A 21,280-nucleotide genomic window follows, 5' to 3' on the forward strand; every position below is an offset into this window, starting at 1 on the left:
TACAACCCTAAGGCAGTTAACACATGGAACTCAAAGATACAGCTAGCCCATGTCTGTACACCAGGTTAAGAAGAAAATATTTCATTATCATATTGAAATCCCTAATTCATGCTGGGCTTAAACTTGAAGCAGCCACAGTTCCAATTGTAATAACCCAGGGAACTGAGAGGATCTGAAACTTCTGAAAATCAAGTCCAGAAGCACTCAGGATTTCCACCAGTGCCACAAACCCAAGGAAACTTTCTGATGGTTTCATTTGTATTTGGCGTTTCACTGACCTAGCAAGTAATACATGAAATATGTTCTGTCTATTCCTCAGACAGGTTCTACATTACCAAGTGCAATACTCCCAGCTGCAGTCAGTGTATTCTTTTGCTCTAAACTAGTTTTCCAGAACTATATTTCTCAAAAATATGAGATTTGAAACTCCATTTTTATGATCATAAAAGATTTGGTTGCTGCTATCCTCTTTAACAGGTGCATCCGGAGTCTAAGCCCATTTTAGGAATATGCCAGAGGAAAAAAAAAAAAAAGCTAAAATGATTTGCCAAAGCTGCTGTCTGACCTTTAAATACATATTTAAAGCTCTGTCTCAGGGCTCCACAGCCTCCAAGGAGTTTCTTTCCTCGGTGCCAAATGCAGAGTTCATGCAGCCCCAGCTCCTCCAAACAAGGTGCTAAGTTCACATGTGAAAACCAGGTGCTGTTTACACAAAAAAAAATGGGGCAAACATCTGCATGTCACCAAGCATCTTTCCTGTACAATGAATATAAATATCCAGGTTAAACCTTTACCTCTTGACTGTGTTTCCTCCTACACCTTTATTCTCTGAGGCAGCTTATGTAAGTAACCTGAGATAAAAAATTTTCCTTGTCATGGTGTAAAAATACTAAAGTTCCATTGCCTTATAATCTGCTTCTTTTGCTGGGTGTCCATCAGCTCTTCAGGATGTGATGCCAAGAGACACTGTCTGTGTTAGAGGGTTTGACATCTGAAGGTCTCATCAATGGTTGGTGAGGGGAATATGGTTCATAAAGCTGCTGGGGAAAGGTGTGCTGCAGAAAAGTCCTGGAAAAGAAGAGCAGCTGGTTGAAGACACAGTGGATCTGACTAAGAGGACGTATTTAGCAGCCTGTGTGCAGATGTCCAACACAGCTTCATGTCTTGGAACTTCTTCTCTCACCCTGATCCCAAAGCAACATACATTGGCCTTCCTGTGCCAAAGCAACCTCATGTGTTTGTTAGCAAGCCTTTGCACAAGTAAGTATTCAGAAAAGCTGGTCAGCAAAGATTTTCATTAATTTAGTAGTGGTAGTGATTGATGACCAAATAATATTGGTTATTTAACCAAAAGATCACATTCTGAAAAGAGCAGATATTTCAAAAGAACAAATATTTCCTGACTATGTTCATTTACCACATTGGAATTTTAGAAAGCTGTGAAAAAGGCTTGAAGAGACCCACAAGAAATCATGATGTCCGTGTGTGATCCATGTAATTTCTGATGATGAACATCATCAGGAAATACTTGTTACCAACAAGGCTTTGTTTGGATATATTTGTTTTAAGGTCTGTAGGTCCTCCTTTAGGTGACTCACCTCATTGTTAAGGTTGAGTTCTCCAGACACCTCAGCACAAATTACCTTTTAATGTTGTTCTAGGCATTTTTTCCTAGAAAGCATCTTTGCAGACCACTTGGTCTTTGCTCCAAAGAAGCTGAAACATAAAAGTTTATTTCAATACATGTACAAGCAGCAGTTTGCATAACACATGTCTGGTGTCATGGTACCTCACTGCCCTCTGAGCACCCAGCACAGGCCCCACTGCTCTGACATGAGATCTGTAGAGCACATACATTTGTACCAAGTGGTGAGTTTGGTCACTCAGTCAAAGGGCTGGTTTCTGAAGATGAGTTAAACTTGAAAAACTGAGTGAAGTCAGTGCTTATTACCACATGGACATTCAAGCCCAAAAGCAGCCTTGGTTGTGTCATAGGATGTAAAATCTTGCAGCACCACACACTTCTAGAAGCAGAGAGATAGCAGTTGTCTGGGAGATAACTATTCTCTTCAGGTTAAATTAAATTTATGTTGGTTTAATTTAAGACAGTTGGGAACAGTTTTCAAGCTAAAATAATAAAAGCCACTCCTAAAGTGAAATAATGGATGGCAATAATATTGACATGTGGAAATAATAGTAAAGATGTACTGCCCACTAAAGGTTTGTTGGTTTTTTTAATGAAATAGACCCAAAATAAGTTTCTATGTGGACCATAACCCAGAAGCCAATGAGTCTTTGGTATCTTTGAGAAGAGGGAACACTATCCTCAAACTGTCTGCTGGGATGCAGCAGGAATTCTGAAGCCCAGATTATTTTTTCACTTTGCACTTTAACACAGAGAAAGCTGAGACAGGTTGACAGACATAAAGCACATGCTTTATTTTGTAGCTGGTGGCATACACCAAGTTCAAGGTTAATAGGAAAATTATGGACAGGATGCAGTTGGGAGTCCTCAGGTGGCCATCCTCTCCTGAGTTCTGCTCCAGTGCAGCAGGAGATCACTGTCCTTTCAACAACCACCCCCCCAGTAAAATTATACTCTTCAGTAAAGCCTGCTCTAGTTGCCTTCCAGTGATCTTTATCTGATAGCAGCACTGGCACTGGCAGGATTATGCTTGATTAAGTACAAATGTTGCATGCTAATTGGCTGATACGCCTTGTATGCATTTTAAATCAGGTATTACTTATCCTATATTAAAATTACCACTATATACTCTTTATATGTAATATGTACTCATGGATCTAGAAGGCACCAAGTGGAAAGAGTATGGGAACTTGAGTGCTGAATGATATGAATTATAACTTGACAGCAACATGATGAAAAGGTAGAGGAGAAGAGCACAGGAGGATGGCTGAGGTATAGGAAGCCTCTTCCCAAGGAATATGGCATAAAAAGTTCACCCCTGGAAGGCTGTGAGGAAAAGAGCACTGGTGAAAGGACCAGATGAAAGGGACTGCCACAGCAGCCCTGGAGTAATTTTAAGTGAAAGGCTACAAGCAAAAAAGCCCTCTAAAAATTAGAAAACTTTTAGGAGTAGGCCAGTACAAGCAATTGCACTGTGCAATATTTGGATAACCAGACCCCCTCTAAACCTCATAAAAATTACATAAAAATAGTCAGTGGGATTTTGAGCATATCCTGCACTCCAGGTACACACAGAGTTCCAAACTATCCCATTCATCTGGCACACAGAAATTGATGGGAAGGTCTGAGCTTTTATTTCCAAGTTTCATTGTTTGTGTGCTCTACCATAGGCAGGGAAGATTAAAGAATAAGGGAATGCCTAAATATAGAAAGAACAAAGAAGACCTCAATAGATGAATGTGAGTAATTGCATCAGGGGCAAAAACACAATTTGTGACATTGTAATTACTGAAATTAAATATCAATTTATGTGAGTATGCACTGTAACACTTTTGACAGCCTCAAACATTGTATGATAGCAAATAGAAGTGGGATGACAGCTCCCTAATTTGTAAAGTAGAAACACAGAACCATTAAAGCTCACTTAAAGAATTTTATTCCATAAGATACAAGGACAGGAAAGGTTTCAGTGCAAAGAGGATAAGTGACAATAAATGCCCAGTAAAACCATGCATACATCTGCAGCTATTAGGACACACAGCAGCTTTTCTAAAATACAAATGTAGTACATGAAGTAACAAATCCTGCAGCAGCACCATGGAAAACTTTGGTCTGAAGGAGAGAGCGGGAAGAAGATCATTCCCTTTGGGACAGGACACACCTCGCTTTAGATGCTGCTCGCATACAGGTTGCATGCTAATTGTGTCTGTGTTTTCCTCTAGTCCACAGGGAGGAACGAGTCTCACCAGAGACAATCCTTACCATAGAGATATCCATTCAGCATGTCAGGTGGTGAGATGAATCCAGGTCATTTCTTTCCCTTAGCAATTTTCATGAGACAACTTTCCATCTCCTGGAGAATTTTCTCCAGCATGTCTCTCCAAGGCTGGCCCTTTAAGTGTGTGAGAGCTCTGCAGCCACCAGGCAGCAATTTTTTTCCCCTCAAAACAGCTTTACTTTCCTCTTCCACCTCTCCTCTTTCCTCCTGGTGTTTAGGTCCTCTTTGCTAGCAGGATGGCTTTTTTTTTCACCCCGTTGCTAGGTTGGTAGCCTAGTTTCCCAAGGAAAGGAAGCTTATGAGATCACATTGTCTGTGCAAGCACCAGTCGGTCCCTCCTAGATAATTTTTGAGCCTATGAACTGAGTTTGATCAAACTTGACAGGGGATAGAAGTCTTAAAGGTTTGAGCTGCCTACAAGTGCTGTGGAAGTAGGCAGGCAGAGGAGAAAAAATGCTGGGAGTGCATCCACTGCAGAAATATAACTGCATTATTAGACACCAGAGAGTCCACATTGAAGACAGTCATTACCACTGAACTCCATGGGAGATACAATTTCACAGATTCAGCAGCTCACAAGATGACTTGATTAATATGAGCATGAGCAAAATGCTCTTCTCCCCTTCTTCTAGAGCACAAGGCTTCCAGTTGCAGAGCAGCAGGGGAGAGAGCAGAAATGACAGGCTGGTAAGACTGAATTTAGAGCTAATTGCTGCTCCTTCTCATGCCAGCCCTCGTGTGGAACTTGACTTCCCTGTGACTCCGGTGCCCCCAGTTGCATGATCTGGTTCACACAAAGGATGAAATTGCACGGACTAGAGCAGAGCAAGTCCTAAATTGACGTGAGCTCTGCTGAGGAGGGTGAAGCTGCCTTATAATGGGCCATCATTTCTAAGGGCAGCTCCATGATGAAGCATCCAGCTCGTCCGGATCTGTCCTCCTGGCGTTGGTCTGCGCTGCAGTTGCTGATGGCGATTCATTTACCATGAGTGTGAGCTGGAACATAGGCTGAGGACCAGCAAAAGCTGTGCCTGGTGCGTAGGCTGGCTCTCATTTGTTCCTGCTGTGGCTTTTTCCTAGAAGTCAGGCACCCCAGGACTGCCTGACTACTGAGCCTGAGCAAAACCCTCGCAGTTCCTTGTTAACACTTGCTAGGGAGAAAAACAAGCTATTTGCACAGGTAGGATTCAAAAAAAGAGGAAATCACTCATCTTACAGAAAAAAAAGAAAAGCTATGAACTAACAGCTTATATTAAAATAAAGCCTGGGGAGTTGTGCAACTTTTTGTGTTCAGTGAAATATTGATGTTTTCTTCTTCTCCTAGGCCTTCTAAGTATTGATGTGCCAGATATCTGATTTAGGTGGAGAGAGTGCAAATCACCAACACCTAAAAAAAATGGAGGGAAGGTAGTTAAATAAACTTTTGATGCACAGCAAAACAGGGGGCTTGTGAGCAGTGAGTGACATGACTGAAAATGGACGGGGATTTTGCAAGAAGGACAGGTATTGCAACCTGCCCTCGACAGTCTAGCCAAGGACACGGGCTGAAATTTACAGCCTGAAATGCCTGCAGTGCAGCACCTTCATGAGGCTGGGCTGCTACCACCTTCTTTAAGATGAGGCTTCTTCAGAGAGGGATGTGAACCACAACTCTCCTGCACCCAGGGCTGAATGTTTTCTGTTGCATAACGAATCTGTGAAGCAACAGGGGAGCATCCTTTACCTATTATTTGTTGTTGTCATTTCAATCCGGGCATTTTTCTTCTGATGAAAGCTAAAAGATAAAATTTTTCTAATAAATAAAGCCGATCTCCTCATATAGCATTTTTCACAAATGTCAAAGATTTGAAAGTGCTACTCCCATTTAATGGACACTAGGAGTAAGGGTGAAGGAAATCAAGTGAAATGTCTTGGCAACAGTAAAAAAACAAGTATTGCATCATGGTTCTAGTAAAAGCGACAGGAGCACCTATTAAGCCTCAATAAACAGCAAAGCTTAGGACAATTTTCTGACATATTGGATCCTTCAATGAGGCATTGCGAAACTAATGTGACCAATGTTCCATGCTAACAAAATATGTTCTGGATTTTTCATCTGACAACATAATTTAAGGATTTCTTAGAATATGGGAAACAAAATGAGGCAGTGCCTTTACAGGAATCATTCTTTTGCAAAGGCAGCTTGTGCCAGAGGACTGGAAAATTGAAAGTGCCCCAGGGGAGCACAGGAATGGATAAGACCTCTTACACTACCCAGTCAAAATAAAATGCATTAAGAGAAGCATGAGCACCAAACTGACCATTTACTGCAAAACTTCTTGTCCTTAAGGTACTACTATTGTCAGAAGTACTACTATTAGAAGTCCTGACAAAGAGAGACTGTACTAGACATATGGTCTGACTCTTGAAGAGGTGCATTTGGCAGAATTAGACCATGTACATAGCTGTATCTGAAGGAAACTTACTGACAGTGACTGCAGCAAAATAGATGGTTTAAGGTGGAATAAATCTGATTAAAACAACTCCTATCACTATCAGTGATTTTTTTTTTCTTTCTTATGGTTACTAATGTTTTTTTGGTTGGTTACTTGGTTTTTACTTTGGTTGACTGAGGTTCTGAGGTTTTTGTTCACTGCCTTGGGGAGCATCAGTTTGAATATCCAATAGTTTCCAAAGTGTTAAAGAAATTGCTGGTATTAAAGTGGTATTAAAGGATGCACTGCCCATCCACTCTTGAGGCTGCTTCCTGGCAAAAAAAAAAAAAAAAAAAAGGTGCCCTGCAGATTTGATAATTGATGCTTGAGAGATCTAGTAAGTTTTACACAGTCCTTAATTAATTGATATCATGGACAAGAAATGTGGAGGTGCAAAGCACAATGCACACACAAAGCTCTTTGTATTTTGGTACCGTGAACCTGGAGTTCATATTGATGTAACATTCCCATCTGAGGTAAAACTGAGCATTCAAAATCCTTACCTAGGCAGAATCCACATTGACTTCAGGGGATACTTTTTCCCAGAGAATGGCTGTGTAAAGAAGGTCAGGACTAGTTGTTTGTCCCCTGCAGCAATGTTGTTTCTCTGAAGAGACTTCCAGCACCTGTGATCAGGGATTTATTACTGCTGGTGAATACCAGCAATCAGGTGTTGGTCAGTCTCACCTTGACCTTCAGGAGGCTGTTTCCATCTTTTCTTCATATCAGCTTTGGAGATAAGCAAACAAAGAAACAATATAAAACAAACAATACAGCCTAAAAAGCCAAGGCACAAGCTGCAGGCTGGGTTTCTGAGAATTTGATCCATTTAAACCTATTTCTTCAGTACATCCTGAAAGGCAAAGTCTGTGCCAGCACAGTCTGCCCATTTGTTAGCAAACCCATAGTTCAGGAGCATGGGGCTTTAAGCAAAATCTTCAAACACAGACCCACCATGGGGATTTGAGGGGAAAGGAACAGCCAGTAACTCACCAGTAATAATGCTGTTGTCACTCCCCCACATAATCTCCAGTTTCTCTTCTCACTGTGGAACTAGGCAGCAGAAGGTCCTTAGCCCAAAAGCAAATGAAAGCCCTTTCCTGTACTACCATTGCAATGGGCCCTGGGTTGAAACTGTCCCTCAAGAGAGGCTCCAACCAGCTGGAAGCACATTTGCCAACAGTGCAATTGATCTTCAGCTGCCTTTAGCCTAAAGAAACTCTTTCAGACATCTAAAATCGCATCTGATTTCATAACAGACTCCTCTGCAATCCCCACCACTTTGCCTGCTCTCAACCCTGCCCAAAAAAACCCCAAAACCTGAACCAAAAAAAGCCCACCCAAACCCACTCATGATGAAGAATGAAGTGGCTCAGAAGAATAAGCTGATTTGACACCTCCTCCTGCAAGTCCTGCCAGCCAACTCCTGAAACAGCCTTGCTCTGCAGCACCCTGTAAGCAGGATCTGCAGCTAAGGCAGGGGAGAGGGAAGAGGTGGAGGAGGGAGGGGGGAAGGCACAGAGGCTGCTTACATAGAAAGCCAGGGCTATTCCTGCTGCCCACCCTGGAGGCACCACCTCTGCATCAGGTGGGAATATCAGAGGGAGAATCTGGCTTTCTGGATTTAACCAGCTCACTTTTCCTTTAATTGGGGCCCTCAGGCACTACTGTATTCCACCTAATGTTACTAATCATTAATGAATCTGCTTGGTGAATAGAAAAGCTGAACTGTTCTCTCTCTCCTTAGGTTTTCAGTCCTTCACAGAACTTACTGGGCAGGACAGCAACTGTATAGATTTTTAAAGGACCCTGGAGAGGAAGAGGGCTGGAAGAGCCACTGATCCATTCACGCCTAGATTGTGCAAATGAGCCAAGGACCACCAGTAACTGGCTGCTTCCCCAGAGATGTAGATATAGGCACCAAAGAGTCCTGTCAGAAACGGATACTGCACCTTACTTTCATACCATGCTCCCTCCATAAGCACCAACCAGTTTGCTCTCACTACCACTCAGATAGATTTTTCCTTAGTTTTGTGTGTCCTGGCTCAAGCTTTTGCTCCCAGCACAGGCCCACTCCATCTTCAAGTTACAGCCTTTGAACAGATGGGAAAAGGTTTGGGTTTTTTTTTCCTTAAAGCAAAAATAATCGACCGCCAGCACCTCAGCCCAGTGCTGGCAGGGTCTCGCCGTGTCGGAGGGCAGCCCGAGCCGGGCCAAGGTGCAGCTCTCCCTGCAGGGCTCAGCCAGGCTGCTAAAAGGGGGAGGGAGGCAGGCAGCAGGAGAGCAGCCGCAGGCCAAGCACGGGAGCATCCAGCGCTGCCGGGGAAGAAGGAGCCAGCGCTCTGCAGCCCTCCGGGGACTGCGGGGCTGCGGTTGCTCAGTCGGAGCTGGGAATAGGAATTAGGGCAGGCAGAGCCGCAATGGCTGCAACTCTTCCTGATTATCCAGTCAGCTAGAAATGCACTGGCTTGTCTTTTGTTTCAGCTGCGGGTTTTTCCCTGTTGATCTGCATTTATGTTTTGTTTTGTTGGGTTTTTTTTTTCCTTTATGCTTGCGTGTGTCCACATTTTCTTTTAAGCAGGAGATAATTTTACTGTGGTCACTGTCAAGGTTTAAACGCTCTTCTGTTGCGTTTTTCCCCTCTCCAGTTCAGCTCACGGGAGTTAAGAAGGGATGTTAGAGGCTAGAACCTCTTCCTGCTCTTGCTACGGCAGCCGCTGCCTGGGGCAGTGGGACCAGCCTGGCAAGAGACAGCCCAGCCTTTCCCGGAGCCTCTACAAACCCTACAGGTGCAAGACGGCAGGAGGCAAGTCCAGTACACTCAGTCCTTTTCTGGGACTTGGCGGAGGGCTCATGTTTCCTTGCCCACACAACATGGCAAGGCAGAGCAGCCATCAATCCCTGTGGTCGAGAAAATTAAATACATAAAATCGACCATTGCACTCAGGCTTCAGAAATGGCCCTTGAAAGGAGCAGGAAAGGGAGCAACCAACGCCTTGCGCACTGGGGGACTCTTATAAAATGAAGAGGCAGGAGGGAAGGGGGAGTTTGTTGATCGCTCGTGCTCCCCGAAAAAAACCACGGAGCTGCCGGCGGGAAGAGCCTCGCTTGCCAGTTTGTCCAGGGGGAGCTGAGCCGGCGGGACCGGGGTTTGCTGCCGTCCCTGCCGCCCGTGCGGGAAATCCCGGGGTGCAATGCAGGTTAGTGCATCCCAGGTAGCTCGGCAGGCCCGGTGGCCGGCCTGTGCCCCGGGGATGAGCGCCCGCCAATTATTAGCCCCAAACAGCAGAGTCCAGGAGGAGACAGAAGGGAGGAAAGGGGCCCGGGAACGACCACCGGGCACCTTCCCCATCCGCTCCGCTGTTTTTCACTGGTTTGCCACCGTTTATTATTCTCCTCAACGGAGGGTTAATTGGGGGATGTGCTAATTACGGAGAGATCATTCATTAGTAATTGAACTTCACACGAAGATAACTCGAGTCCGCTAATGAGCTGGAACTCACCCCCTTTTAGGGCGTTTTGAGCTTTCTTCTGTGGGGTGAGGGAAAGCTGGTAGGCTCCCTTCCATCGTCCTCCGACGGATGGGCACGGTCCAGCAGCCGGGAAGGCGGGGGCGGCGACAGGAGCACGCCCGAAGCCAAGCCGGGGGATGCCGGCAGCGGGCGGGACCCGCTCCCGGGCAGCCCGGGGCGGAGCGGGGCGCGTTGCCGGCCGCCGGCGGGGGTCCCCGGCCCCCAGCCGGCGCAGACAGCAAGCTGCGGAGCCCCTGGCACCCCAGCAAGGGCTTCCTCTCCCTCTCTCCTCGGCATCTGGCATTTCGTGCCACAGGAAACCGTAACAGCCGCGCCTGACCTCATGAATACAGAGATGTGCACAGAAAAATCAATTTAGATCTAGATCCTCTGTGGGGAGGGAAAATAACCCAAACCATTTAAACAAAGCTCTGCTCTCCAGGGTTTTCCTTTTTCTTTGGTGGTGGTGGGGATTGAATCTAGAGGGAGGCCAAAGTAAAACGAAATTCAAGCAGACCTGTGTCTGCCGAAGCGAGGCTGAGCTCTGCAAAGCCCCCCCAACACACACATAATGTATTTTATCATTAAAAAATCAACATTGCTTCCAGTGGTAAAGGCGCCTGGCTCCAGTTCCTGAGCACATTCGTTGCTGGGATTCAATCCGTTTGGGAAATGCAGATTGGCTTGCGACCCACTGTTTGATTTATGAACTGTTACATTTGCTATTGCTTACACATTGCATTGCGGACCTTGGGAAAGGAGGGAGCAGGGAGAGGGTGCGAAGGAGAGACTCTGCTACCCTACACATTGGCAAAAGAGAGCTATCGCACAGGCAACGGCTCCCCAGCGGAATAAATCACCTCGCACCAATGCGTGGTCCCTACCTCCCCATCACCCACTCACCCACCCACCCACCCCCGATCGCCAGCTGGGCTCTCCTCTTATAAGTAAAAAGGACGTGTTCACTATTTGATGTGTATTTCTTTATAAAGGCATCAGGCGTCTATAAATAGCCGAGGTTAGAGCAGCTTCTGCTGCGAAATCAATACCCCGTCCCCCCTTCCCTTTGCTCCTTCGGCTGAGCTGCCTTATTAATTATGAAAGGGCTCCTCTGCGCCCCGGCTCCGGCTCCGCAGCCTCCTCCTTAATGGTGGTTGCTGCCTTCCCTCCGCCGGGCCTCGACACCGCTCCGCGCCCGCGGGAGAGCCGCGCCGCCCGCCCCCGCCGCTGCGCGGGGCTCTCTGCGCCAGTCCCGGGCGGCCGGGAAAACGGGGGTGCTGCGGTTCGCGGCTTCGGGAGGAGGAGGAAGAGGGTAGGAGGATTTACAGCATATTTTTAAGGAGGAAAAGAAAGGGAAAAAAAAAAAAAAAAAAAAAGAGAGAGAGAGAAAGGCTTCGACTAAGCGATTCAGGCACCCTGTCCTTGTTTGAACTGAAATTGCCGTGTTCGTCAAGGGATGGGTTCAAGATTTAGACTTCCTTGCCTTAAAAGACCTGTCCTTTCCAAGATACTCTAGGCATATTTTATAAAAAGGACGACACCCTCATTTCAAACAATAATTTTTATTTTATACTTCTCTCTATACTTTGTAGCAAATCTTTTTTTGTTATTTTTTGCTGAATTGACTTTATAATAAACTTTTGTTTAAATTACATTTTTCTTCTCTTTTAAAATCAAAGCTCTTTTTTTTTCCAAAATCATTTTGCTGTTATTGTTTTTTGTTTTTTTTTTTTTCTTTAGGTTTACATTTAAGCCCCCTTTTTGTGATCTCTATGGTTGGATATTCAGGTATTTTACTGTTATGTGTAACATCTAAAACAAAGAGGAGGAAAAAATTAAAGGCAGTGAATTCGGAAAGATGCCCTCGAACAGCAAGTAAAGGTAAACTCTCAGTGATGTTAGCAGCTTTCCTTCCTTCCTCCGGGCATTTAGACACGTCTTTCTTTCTCTTGCTCCTTCCTTCCTTAGCTGCTCGTTTCCCTCTCTTTCTCTCCCTCTCTCGCTCTCTTTTCCCCTTGAGGAAAAATGTTCTTTTTCATTTATTTTAATTTTTTTCCAGTGGAATGACCAAAAAAAAAAAAAAAAAAAACCAAGCGACTGTGGAGGAAAGATGAGAGATTGTGAATTATTCACCATATGCTTCACACGTGGACATCTACCTTGGATTTCTCGCCAGTGCCTTTTCCTGTCTGCGGTTTTTGTTCTCGCCTCGCACACTGCCACATTTTAGCGGAGCCCGTGGCTCGCCGGGAGGTACCCGGTCGGTTACAGCCTTAGCAGTAGGTGGCCCAGAGCCGTTCCTGAGATTGCGTTTGCACAACGAGGGCTCGAGTTAGTTTCTTTATATTTTTCTCTATTTTTGATTCGAAGCGATAGTAAAGCTGAGGTCCGATTTGGGCTGCGCGCTGCTGCCTGTTTGGTAAGATTTGGCAAATAAAACACAAAAAAAAAAGGAAGGAAAAAAAAAAAAAAAGGGAGAACGCTTCCACAGTCCTACATGGGTGTTTCACCATCATCAGCCACCACCACCACCATCATCATCATCATCAACCACAGAAAAGCACAACGTCCCCAAAGCAACGGATGGACACTTCCTCTATAGATCCAGCACATGGAGAGGGTGTGGGTGTGAGTGTGCTCGACCCCTAGAAAGGCAGCCAGGTCACTAGGGCGGCCCACAGAGCCGCCAGGAGCAGGGGCAAGGCCGGCGGGAGGAGGGACGGTGCCGCGCCGCTGCCGCCTCCGCACAGTTCAAATAAGCTGCCTTGGAAATCGAGGTTTTTGGATTCCCGTCTCAATTTCTCCCAGAGGTCTGTCGCTCCTTCCTGGCAATCGGTGAGCGCTGTGAGGGTGCAGGCGTGGAAATCATCCCAGTACCTGCAGGAAGGGAGAGCAGCCGGCGTCAAAACAGGCACGCGCCCACCTTCCCGGGGGGGCCCGCCCCTCGGGCCCGCCGCCCCCTCCTCCCGCCGGCGGAGCCAGCCGGGCATGCCTAAAAGGGAGGCTGGGCCGGCGGGGAGGAGCCGCTGACTGAGGATTCGGGGGTCCCCCCATCCCCAACCCCGCCTTCGGCACCAGCCCTGTCAGGGTGCTGCAAAAATTGCTCTGCTGGGTCTCTGGCGGAGGGGTCTTAGCCCGACGGGAGGAGGGGACGTGCCCCCCTCGGCTGCCAGGAGCCAGCCCAGGTGCCCGCGGGCTCGTCCCGAGGGTTTCTCGTCACCCTCCTCTCGCCCGGGGGAGCGGGCAGATGGGGGTGGGAAAGGCCCCCTTTCGGGTGCGGCGTGTAGAAACCCTCGGGAGGGATTCCCCGGGGCGGGAAAAGGCCCTTATTGAAGGAAAAGGTCAAGGAGGAAGAGTAGGAGAAGCAGGAAGGGTAGAAGAAGGAAGAAGGAGCATCTTCCCGTTTCTGGGTGCCTCGCACCGACCCGCAGCAGGGCAGCGTCTATAGGCGTCTATAGGCAAGGAATAGAATCGCTTTCCTAGGATAATTTCCAGCTATTCGCAAAATTTTTTTTTTTTTTTTTTTTCCCCAATTCATTTCTTCACGGGGACTGGACCGGCGTTTATCGCCGGGGCAGGCACCCGTCGTCCCATGAACAGCATAGGAAGTGTACTGGAGGATCTTTCCTCTCCATCTCTCCATGTCTGAGTTATCGAAAATCACCCCGAATCTGCCCTCTGCCTTCGATTTCCCCCATGCCTCAAGGCAGACGTCTGCGAAACGGGGTCTTGATTTTCTTTCTTTTATTTTTTTTTCTTCTTCTAAAGTAGTCCTACTGCCTCTAATTTATGAGCACTCTAAGCTGGCTGTAGACTCCCAATGTTTGCTACATTTGTAATAAATAATGAGATACTGAGAAGCCAGAGTCTGAGAGTGTGCCTCTCCTGCAGTATTTCTGCTGTAATTGCATCTCCCAAAGGAAAATTAAATCTTTCACCATCTTCTTTCAATACACATCGCGACACAGGGCGAAGACAATCGGGTGGTGAGAGGTGGTGGGGAAAAGGGTCTTTCTTGGAAAATAGTTATTTTTAGAGATCAGGATCACATCTGGTCTGGCACTCAAGGGCACAAGATACCATATCAGGACGCTGCTGCCCCTGGGTATTTATTTCTGTTGCAGGACACAAAGTAAAACACAGCCCAGCATTTACAGAGAGGTGCCAACCTTTTTAGGTGTTTGACTCAGAAATCTTTAGGTAGGGAGAGAGGAGTGTTGCAGGGTCTCTTCACTTTTCCTTTCCCTTTCCTTTCCTTTCCTTTCCTTTCCTTTCCTTTCCTTTCCTTTCCTTTCCTTTCCTTTCCTTTCCTTTCCTTTCCTTTCCTTTCCTTTCCTTTCCTTTCCTCTCCTCTCCTCTCCTCTCCTCTCCTCTCCTCTCCTCTCCTCTCCTCTCCTCTCCTCTCCTCTCCTCTCCTCTCCTCTCCTCTCCTCTCCTCTCCTCTCCTTTCCTCTCACCTTCTCATTTCATGTCTTTTGTTTCCTGATTTTCACGGAGCAAAAGAAAAACCCAAACTACTCCAAACTTATTTATGTCTAAAGATACTGTCTCTTTTCTAAATATTTCTTTTTTATTATTTTTCTTTTTTCGGGTTGTTTTTTTTTTTTTTTTTAATGGGGGGATTTTGCACCGAAAAATGAGGAAAACACCCTGTGCTGCAACCGGGTTTTTTTGGTTTTGGTTTTTTAGTTTTGTTTTTTTTGTGTGTGTAGTTTGGGTTTGGGGTTTTTTGTTTTGTTGTTTTGTGGCTGTTTTTTTTTCCTTTTTCCTCCCAGACATATCGAAAATGCTCATGTTTTCCTCCCTGTGCGGGACACGATTTTGTAAGGCGACCTCTTTTTCTCCTCTTAATATTTTTGTTGCTGTTGCTGTTGTTATTGCTATTCTTATTCTTGTTGTTATTATTATTATTATTATTATTATTATTATTCCCCTTTATCGTTGCCCTTTCCTTCTTGTCCCCCCTGTGCCAGGAGCAGGGCGAAACTGGGGGCAAATGGGTTTTCCCGGGGCCATGGAGGCGGCAGAAGAGAGCTGGAGCTGGGACGGCCGCCTCTCTGCCGCTGGGCGATTCATATCATGACAAGGCTCTTCCCTTTTTAATTACTTTTTGTTTTCCGAGGAATCCGCCTTCCCAGCTCCGGCTGTGCCCGGCCGGGGTGGGCAGTCTCGCACCGGCCTCGGGGGGAGCCTGGAGCCCGCCGGTGAACGTGTGTCCCACAGGCAGCAATAAGGGAAGGGATCCCCGTGCAGCTAATGTCAGCACCCCAGTGCAGATCGGGGGAAGGGAAAGAATACGAAAGAGGAAGCTAAGTAGGAAAAAGAAAAGAAGAAAAAAACAAAACAAAAACAAGCAAAAAAAAAAAAAAAAAAAAAAAAAAAAAAACAGCTAACAAAACCACCTCAGATTCACGGAGGCAAAAAAAAGAGAAAAAAAAAAAAAGTTGTAAAAATTCCCTCCAGACTTCGCTGTTCCCCAAGCCCGGCCTGTCCCCGTGGCAGTGAGCTTGGAGGGACCCTGGAGCGGAGAATCCAACCCCAAAGCGTAACCCCCGCGTTTCTTGTGTTCCTTCCCGCCACCATTCAGCCTCTCCCCCTTTGCCCAGCCCCAGGTGACACCCATTCTCCCCCCGCGGCCCCGAAGAAGAGAGGAAAGACCTACGCGCAGATCGTTTGGAGATTTCTCTTGTCGTCCAGGTCCTGCGGGTAGTTGGCCATGTTATCGCCCAGCCGCAGCAAACAATCCGAGAAGCCCCTAAAGACCGCATCGCACCGCCCCGCCGCTCTCACCGCCTGCACCAGGTACGCTGCGGGGGCAGGGGCACAGGTCAGCACCGCCGGCCCCCGCCCCCAGCCCTCCGCCCGCCGCCCCCGACTCGCCTCTTCCCTTCTCCTCCCCCCGCCCGCCCCCAGCCCTTGCTAAAAGCGCGACCTGGGGCAGGAGAGGGGCGGTGGGATCGAGCCAGGCTCGCCATCGGCCACTCGAGGAGGTGAGCCAGGGGCTTTTTGCCCTTTCCTCTTTTAGTACCGGAGGGTTCGTTGTCTATGGATTTGCGGCATTGATTTCACCAAATTTTTCCCTTTTTTTGCCCCCTTTTTTTTCTTTAACGGGAGAGGAGGAGGGGAGGTGAAGATGCGCTGCCTGCTTCTCCCCGGACTTGATCCTTTGTTAGAAAATTCCTCCTCGAAGCAGCAGGAGCTTTTCTCCGTACAAACGCAGGCGCACGCACACGCACACGCTCCATATTGCCCAGGTCGCTGGGCAAACACCGTGCAAGGCGCAGAGGGAAAGAAATTAAATTAAAAATAATAATACTTTAAAAATCGCTAGAAAGAGCTGTGATAGAGACTCTCAAAGAAGGGACCGCGAAATCACGCACACAGCTGCGGGGGTGACGACCCGGCCGTGCCTATGCTCGGGGCGGCAGAGGGGAGACCGAGCCGGGGTGAGCCTCACTCCCCCAAACCCGCTGCCCAGGCATCCCTCGGGATGGCTGTAGCCAAGGGCAGTTCGGTTCAGTACAACAGGAACCAACACAAGAACAACCCCTGCAAACGCGGGAAGAAAATGAGCTACGGGCTCCTTCTGCGTGCCCCGAGAGGGCACGGGACGGGACGTGGGACCCGCGGCAGGGCCTGTGCCGCCGCACGGCATCCCGCACATGCCCGCAGCCGCCCGGCGGGCGCAGGTACCCGGGCACGGCGACGGGCTGGCTCCCAGCCGCTCTCCTGCCCGTGACAGGAGCTGGGGGCGCCGCGGTGTTCCTAGGCCGGGGAGATGTCGCTACGGCCAGCGGGGGCGGGAAGGGGCTTCCCCCGTCCCTTGAGGAGGAGCCCCTTGCCGCCCACACCATCGGGCGTCGGGTGGGGACACCTCCCGCGCCGTGTCCCCAGGGAACGGCTGTGACGGGGTGTGTGTGTGTGTTTCCTTGCCGGGTACCGGTTACAAGCTAAATGGCTGACTCCAAAAGAGACTGTTTCAACCCAAATCCTCCTCTTGCCGTTTGATTCATCGCTAACATGACTTGGTGGCCACTCCCCTCTACACACACACACAGACACACACACTCACACACCAGCACCAGCCACCACATCAAACCCTCAGCAGGCTCCAGACATTGGCTACGATAGGGAAAAAAAAAAAAAAAAAAAAAAAAAAAAAGCCAGGCAAACAAATAGAGAAGAGCCGAAGACCATCCCGAAGGCAAAACGATGTCCTATAAAACCCGCGCCATCTCGGTCCAGCAGCTACAGCGGAGGGGGTGTTGCCACAAATTTCTGCAAAAAAGTGTCGGGCTGTGCTGAAAATCCGGGGTTCGAAGAGGAGCCCTGCCCCAGGCTGGGGCCGGGGGAGGGGAGGTGGCGGGGGTCACGTTTGGGACCAGTGGTGAGCCAAACATCCATCGTCCCCGAGGGGCAGCCTGGCCCTGTCTGCCCATGCCGCTGCCTCCGCACGGGGTATCCCCGGTTCTAAGCTGCCCCAAAACCCGCCAATAATTTTTTAAAAATATATATAAAAGGAAAGAAAAAAAAAAAAGGAAAAAAGCAAAAGCGGATAGACACGGTTCCTGTCTGGTTCAAAGACAACGGGTTTCTCATGAACTAGGTCGCTTGTGCCTTGCCGTTGCCACGACCTTCCACACCCCGCACCCCCATTCAAAGATAGCAGTGTGCAGCAATGTGCAATGCAGCAGGACCGCAGGAGCCCTCTGTGACGGACCGGGCCGCCTCCCGAAACCCATTCCCCGTTCTCCCAGTCATGCGACTGGTCTATCCCTCCTGTCCCTTCCGCGGAGACTTAGCCCACCTCACCCCCCACCTCGGTCATCTCCCAAAATGTCAGGGATTTCGGACAGCTTCAATCTCTTATGCCTAAATCCTAAATAAATAAATAAATAAATCCTCCTCCCTGCCCCCCCCCCCCCCCCGCCCGCCCCCCCACTTTTTTTTTTTTAAGTCCCGGTGCATAGACATTTTGGGAACGAGCCGAGCATCCATTTCACACGAGCCTTTACCGGGGATGGGGCAAAGCCAGTGGCCCTTCACAACACCCACACCGACAACCAGAAGCTGATTCCGGGGGTGGGGAGGTGTGGAGGAGGTGGGGGGAACGTTACCCTAAATACCGAAGGAGGAGCAGAGAGGAGAAAAACCCTCCACGAGCTTCAAAGCTGACCCTTTCAGGGCACTGCAAAGCCACCGCACCGCCACCATCCCCACGGTGTGCAGCAGTATTTTGGGGGTAACTTTCCAAATGACTGCTCATGCTCATGCCAGCCCGGGAACGGCATTTCCCAGCGACTCTAGCTGCCTTTTGAAATTTGAAATAAAACCCATCCTCGGCTGAACCAAATTAACACAACAGAAAGAAAATCTTCCTCCTCCAAATGAATGAACGAACATGCAAACAAAAATGGCAAGGATTGAAATTAATGATAATATCCAAATAAAGCCTTCCCTCTTCTTTCTGTTACAGTACAAAAACTGACCTAATGAAGGGTTCAGCCTTATTTAAAATGGAATGGTAATACGAATGTAGGGGTTTGTTTGCATAATTTAATCACATTTCCCAGAGGTCAACATTTCGTTGCACTATTTCTTCCCCCGCCTGCCTTTATTAGGTGAGGAAATGTCCAAGGCTTTTTGCCTCTCTTTCTAATTCTCCCCTCCTTTTGAAAATCTTTTTTCCCCCCTCTTCTTTCTTTGGTACCCATAAAATGCTGCAGAGGTTTTCTGGAGAGGAGTGTGACCGAGCAAAAGGATCTCTAAATAGCAATGCCGAGATTTTTTTTTTTTTTTTTTTTTTTTTTTTTAATTGTATCAGAATTCCTTTGCAGGAAAATATTTTCAAAGGGTTCTTCACACCTGACACTCTAGATAATAAAAGACGTGCTTTAATCCCCCTTTCTTTAAAACCCAGTTTTGGATCATGCTCGGGGATCTACATATCCAGTAGACAATCTTTAAAATTTGCCTATATAGGACCAAAGTGGTCATTAACTTGGAGATTGTTAAGTGTCCGTAACTAAAAAAATTTCAGGAAAGAAACGTATAAAATGAACCCGAGATCAAACCAACAAAAGTAACCAGCAAAAACCCTAAAATATTGAACAAAACCGGCAACAAGCACACAAAATACACACCGGCATGGAAAGAAGGCTGTTCTATTTTAAGTAACAGCATATATAGAATTTTTTTTGACCTGCTCGATTTTTGACAGGTCTTCTCCAAGCACAAAATTAATGATTGGGCGGTGGGACTCCGCAATTTTTTAAAGTAATTTTTTTTTTTTGTTTGTTTAATCGCTACATTCGAGTTTATTATTTCCTTTAATTCAGTGATGGGATTTCTTCGGTTTTAAGATACTATACAAATGGAAAAACGTTCTGGTTCCCAGAGGGAGACCTTTGTTTGTCCCCCTTATTTTCTGCAAAAAAAAACTTTTTAGCTAGATCTCTCACATGACATTTTGTGCCCGTTCTTATTTCTCTGTCCCTCGGGGAGAGGACGAAAATTTCTTAGCACTGGAGTCACCAAACTGTAAGTGAAAGGGAATGAAGGGGACATCCGAAAACCAGATACAAATGCAACTGTTCGTGGGGACCGAGAGAAAAGGAGGGAAAAGAAGGAAGAAGAGGCGGCGGGAAAATAAAAAACGAAGTATGAGTGAGCATGCACCGCTTTAGAAAAACGAAAACCAAAAGTGGTTTACGAGAAATCAGAAACCGGCTCCCTTTCCCGCGGACTCCCCTGCCTTGACAGCGTGCCGGAACGCGAAGCTGCCACCGCGAAGGGAGCGCGGGGAGCGAGAGCGGGGTCCCGCCGCCGCCCCGCACCGCGGCCCCCCGCGGGCTATCCCGACGTTCCGCTCCTGCATTCCTGCATGCATCAGCCGGGTTGGGGTGCGCACAACTTGACACGGAATTTGGCAGTCCACTTACCTATCTGTACAGCAAGGATCAGAGAAATATAACTGCCGTTCAACTTAAGTCCCATCCTACATTTAGTAAAACCATTTGCGGCTGCAGATCTTTAAATAGTTACTTTGGAGAACGTGGGGGAAAGCTGAAAAATAGACATTGCCAACAAGTTCCGAGCAGCGGAGGACTTTGCAGACAAGGGGGGGAGACAAGAGGAGAAGGAGAGGAAGAGGGAGGCAGCGGGAGAGGGCGAGGAAGGCTGGCTGGGAATGGTTCGCTCCATTAGGAGGGGGCGGAGGAAGTACAGCCTCACGCCCACCACCGGCCCTGACGTGGGGGGATGACACCGACCGGGTTTTTTTCCCCTTCTTATTTTTTTTTTTTTTATAAATGTGCACCTTGGAAGAGGAGCGCCATTTATAGGCATCACAGGCTGGATTTACCCGCTCTCCCCGTGTCCCCCCGCCCCATAAATCGCCGAGAAACTTCCCCCCTCCGCTCCCCACGTTCTTCGTGCCCGGTGTGGTGGCGATGGGGGCGGCAGCCGAGACCGTCCCCCCGAGGCGGGAGCGCTGCGGGGGCGGGAGGGGACACGGAGACACAGACACACAGGCACAGACACACAGACACACACGCACACACACACAGACACGCACACGGAGGAGCCGCCCCCCGGGGGTGGGGATAGCACGGCAGAACCCCCCCGCCCCCGGGGCCGCCCCGTCGGGGCTGGCCGGCCCGGCCCCCGCGCTGCGCAGCGTGCAGGGGGACAGGGACGTGCGGGGGTCCCCTCCCCCTGCCCGCCCCTCCCCCACCATGACGTCACCCTCGGGCTGAGGTTTGAGGGGAGCGGGGAAGGAGGGGGGCTGGTCTCTCCCGGCCTTTTTGCTCGTGCTCAATCCCGGCGGCAGCAGCCCGGCGGTGACACCGCAGAGGGTGGCGTGGCGAACGAGGACACGTGTGGGACAGCCCTGGGGAGTCGCGGTGGGGCTGTCCTGCGGCTGGGACCGTGGCACCCAGCCATCGCACCCCATCCTCTGGGGATAGGCTACAGGTGCGAAGGGGCTGGGTGGAGGGCATGGGGCCGTGCGAGGCTCCGATGAGCCCTGCCGGGAATAAGGCTCGTTCTGGGGTACTCCGTCACCCAGGCACCCTCCCGGGACCGTCCTCAAGGCCATCCCCTCCAGCAGCACGAGAGGGACCTCAAGGTGCCAGCATGGGCTTCTCCCAGGGCAAAGTAATCAGACAAAACCCCTGCAGCCTTCTCCCATGGCTCTTTCACTGCACAGTTTTCCCCCTCGCCCAGCTCAGCCCTAACCTTCATCAGCCATCTCCAGGAGCCAAAGGGCAGCTCGTCGGAGTGAAAATTACTGCTGGCTTCCATTCCTGCCAGCTGCCCCCAGTCGGTGGTCCTACTGTGCTGCAGGGTCCTGGACCAGCTATCGGTCCCT

The 21,280-nt window shown here is 48.6% G+C and overlaps 1 protein-coding gene and 1 long non-coding RNA gene across 2 annotated transcripts; both read right to left on the reverse strand.

Annotated features, from left to right (window-relative positions):
• Window positions 1-3,558: 3,558 nt before the first annotated feature.
• LOC137478802 (uncharacterized) lies at window positions 3,559-11,128 on the reverse strand. The gene is made up of 4 exons (XR_011001802.1): window positions 7,391-11,128; window positions 6,901-7,126; window positions 5,647-5,697; window positions 3,559-5,310 (listed from the first exon to the last, which is right to left on the reverse strand). It is a non-coding gene; the product is annotated as an uncharacterized lncRNA (long non-coding RNA).
• A 327-nt stretch (window positions 11,129-11,455) lies between these two features.
• On the reverse strand, window positions 11,456-20,417 carry NRN1 (neuritin 1). The gene is made up of 3 exons (XM_068198859.1): window positions 19,851-20,417; window positions 15,572-15,716; window positions 11,456-12,786 (listed from the first exon to the last, which is right to left on the reverse strand). Exons 1-3 carry the CDS (start codon window positions 19,903-19,905, stop codon window positions 12,555-12,557), a joined length of 432 nt encoding a protein of 143 aa, XP_068054960.1. The 5' UTR covers window positions 19,906-20,417; the 3' UTR covers window positions 11,456-12,554.
• Between the last annotated feature and the right edge of the window lie 863 nt (window positions 20,418-21,280).

Source organism: Anomalospiza imberbis, chromosome 1, assembly GCF_031753505.1.
Source record: "Anomalospiza imberbis isolate Cuckoo-Finch-1a 21T00152 chromosome 1, ASM3175350v1, whole genome shotgun sequence".
NCBI classification, from domain to species: Eukaryota; Metazoa; Chordata; class Aves; order Passeriformes; family Viduidae; genus Anomalospiza; species Anomalospiza imberbis.

What these genes read in the sequence shown, in the direction of transcription:
- NRN1 (XM_068198859.1), bottom strand. Translation starts at nt 19,905, where the DNA reads ATGGGACTTAAGTTGAACGGCAGTTATATTTCTCTGATCCTTGCTGTA. An exon ending in GATCCTTGCTGTACAGATAG is followed by an intron (nt 15,717 to 19,850) that starts GTAAGTGGACTG and finishes CTGCCCCCGCAG; the next exon opens with CGTACCTGGTGCAGGCGGTG. An exon ending in AATCTCCAAACGATCTGCGC is followed by an intron (nt 12,787 to 15,571) that starts GTAGGTCTTTCC and finishes CCCTTCCTGCAG; the next exon opens with GTACTGGGATGATTTCCACG.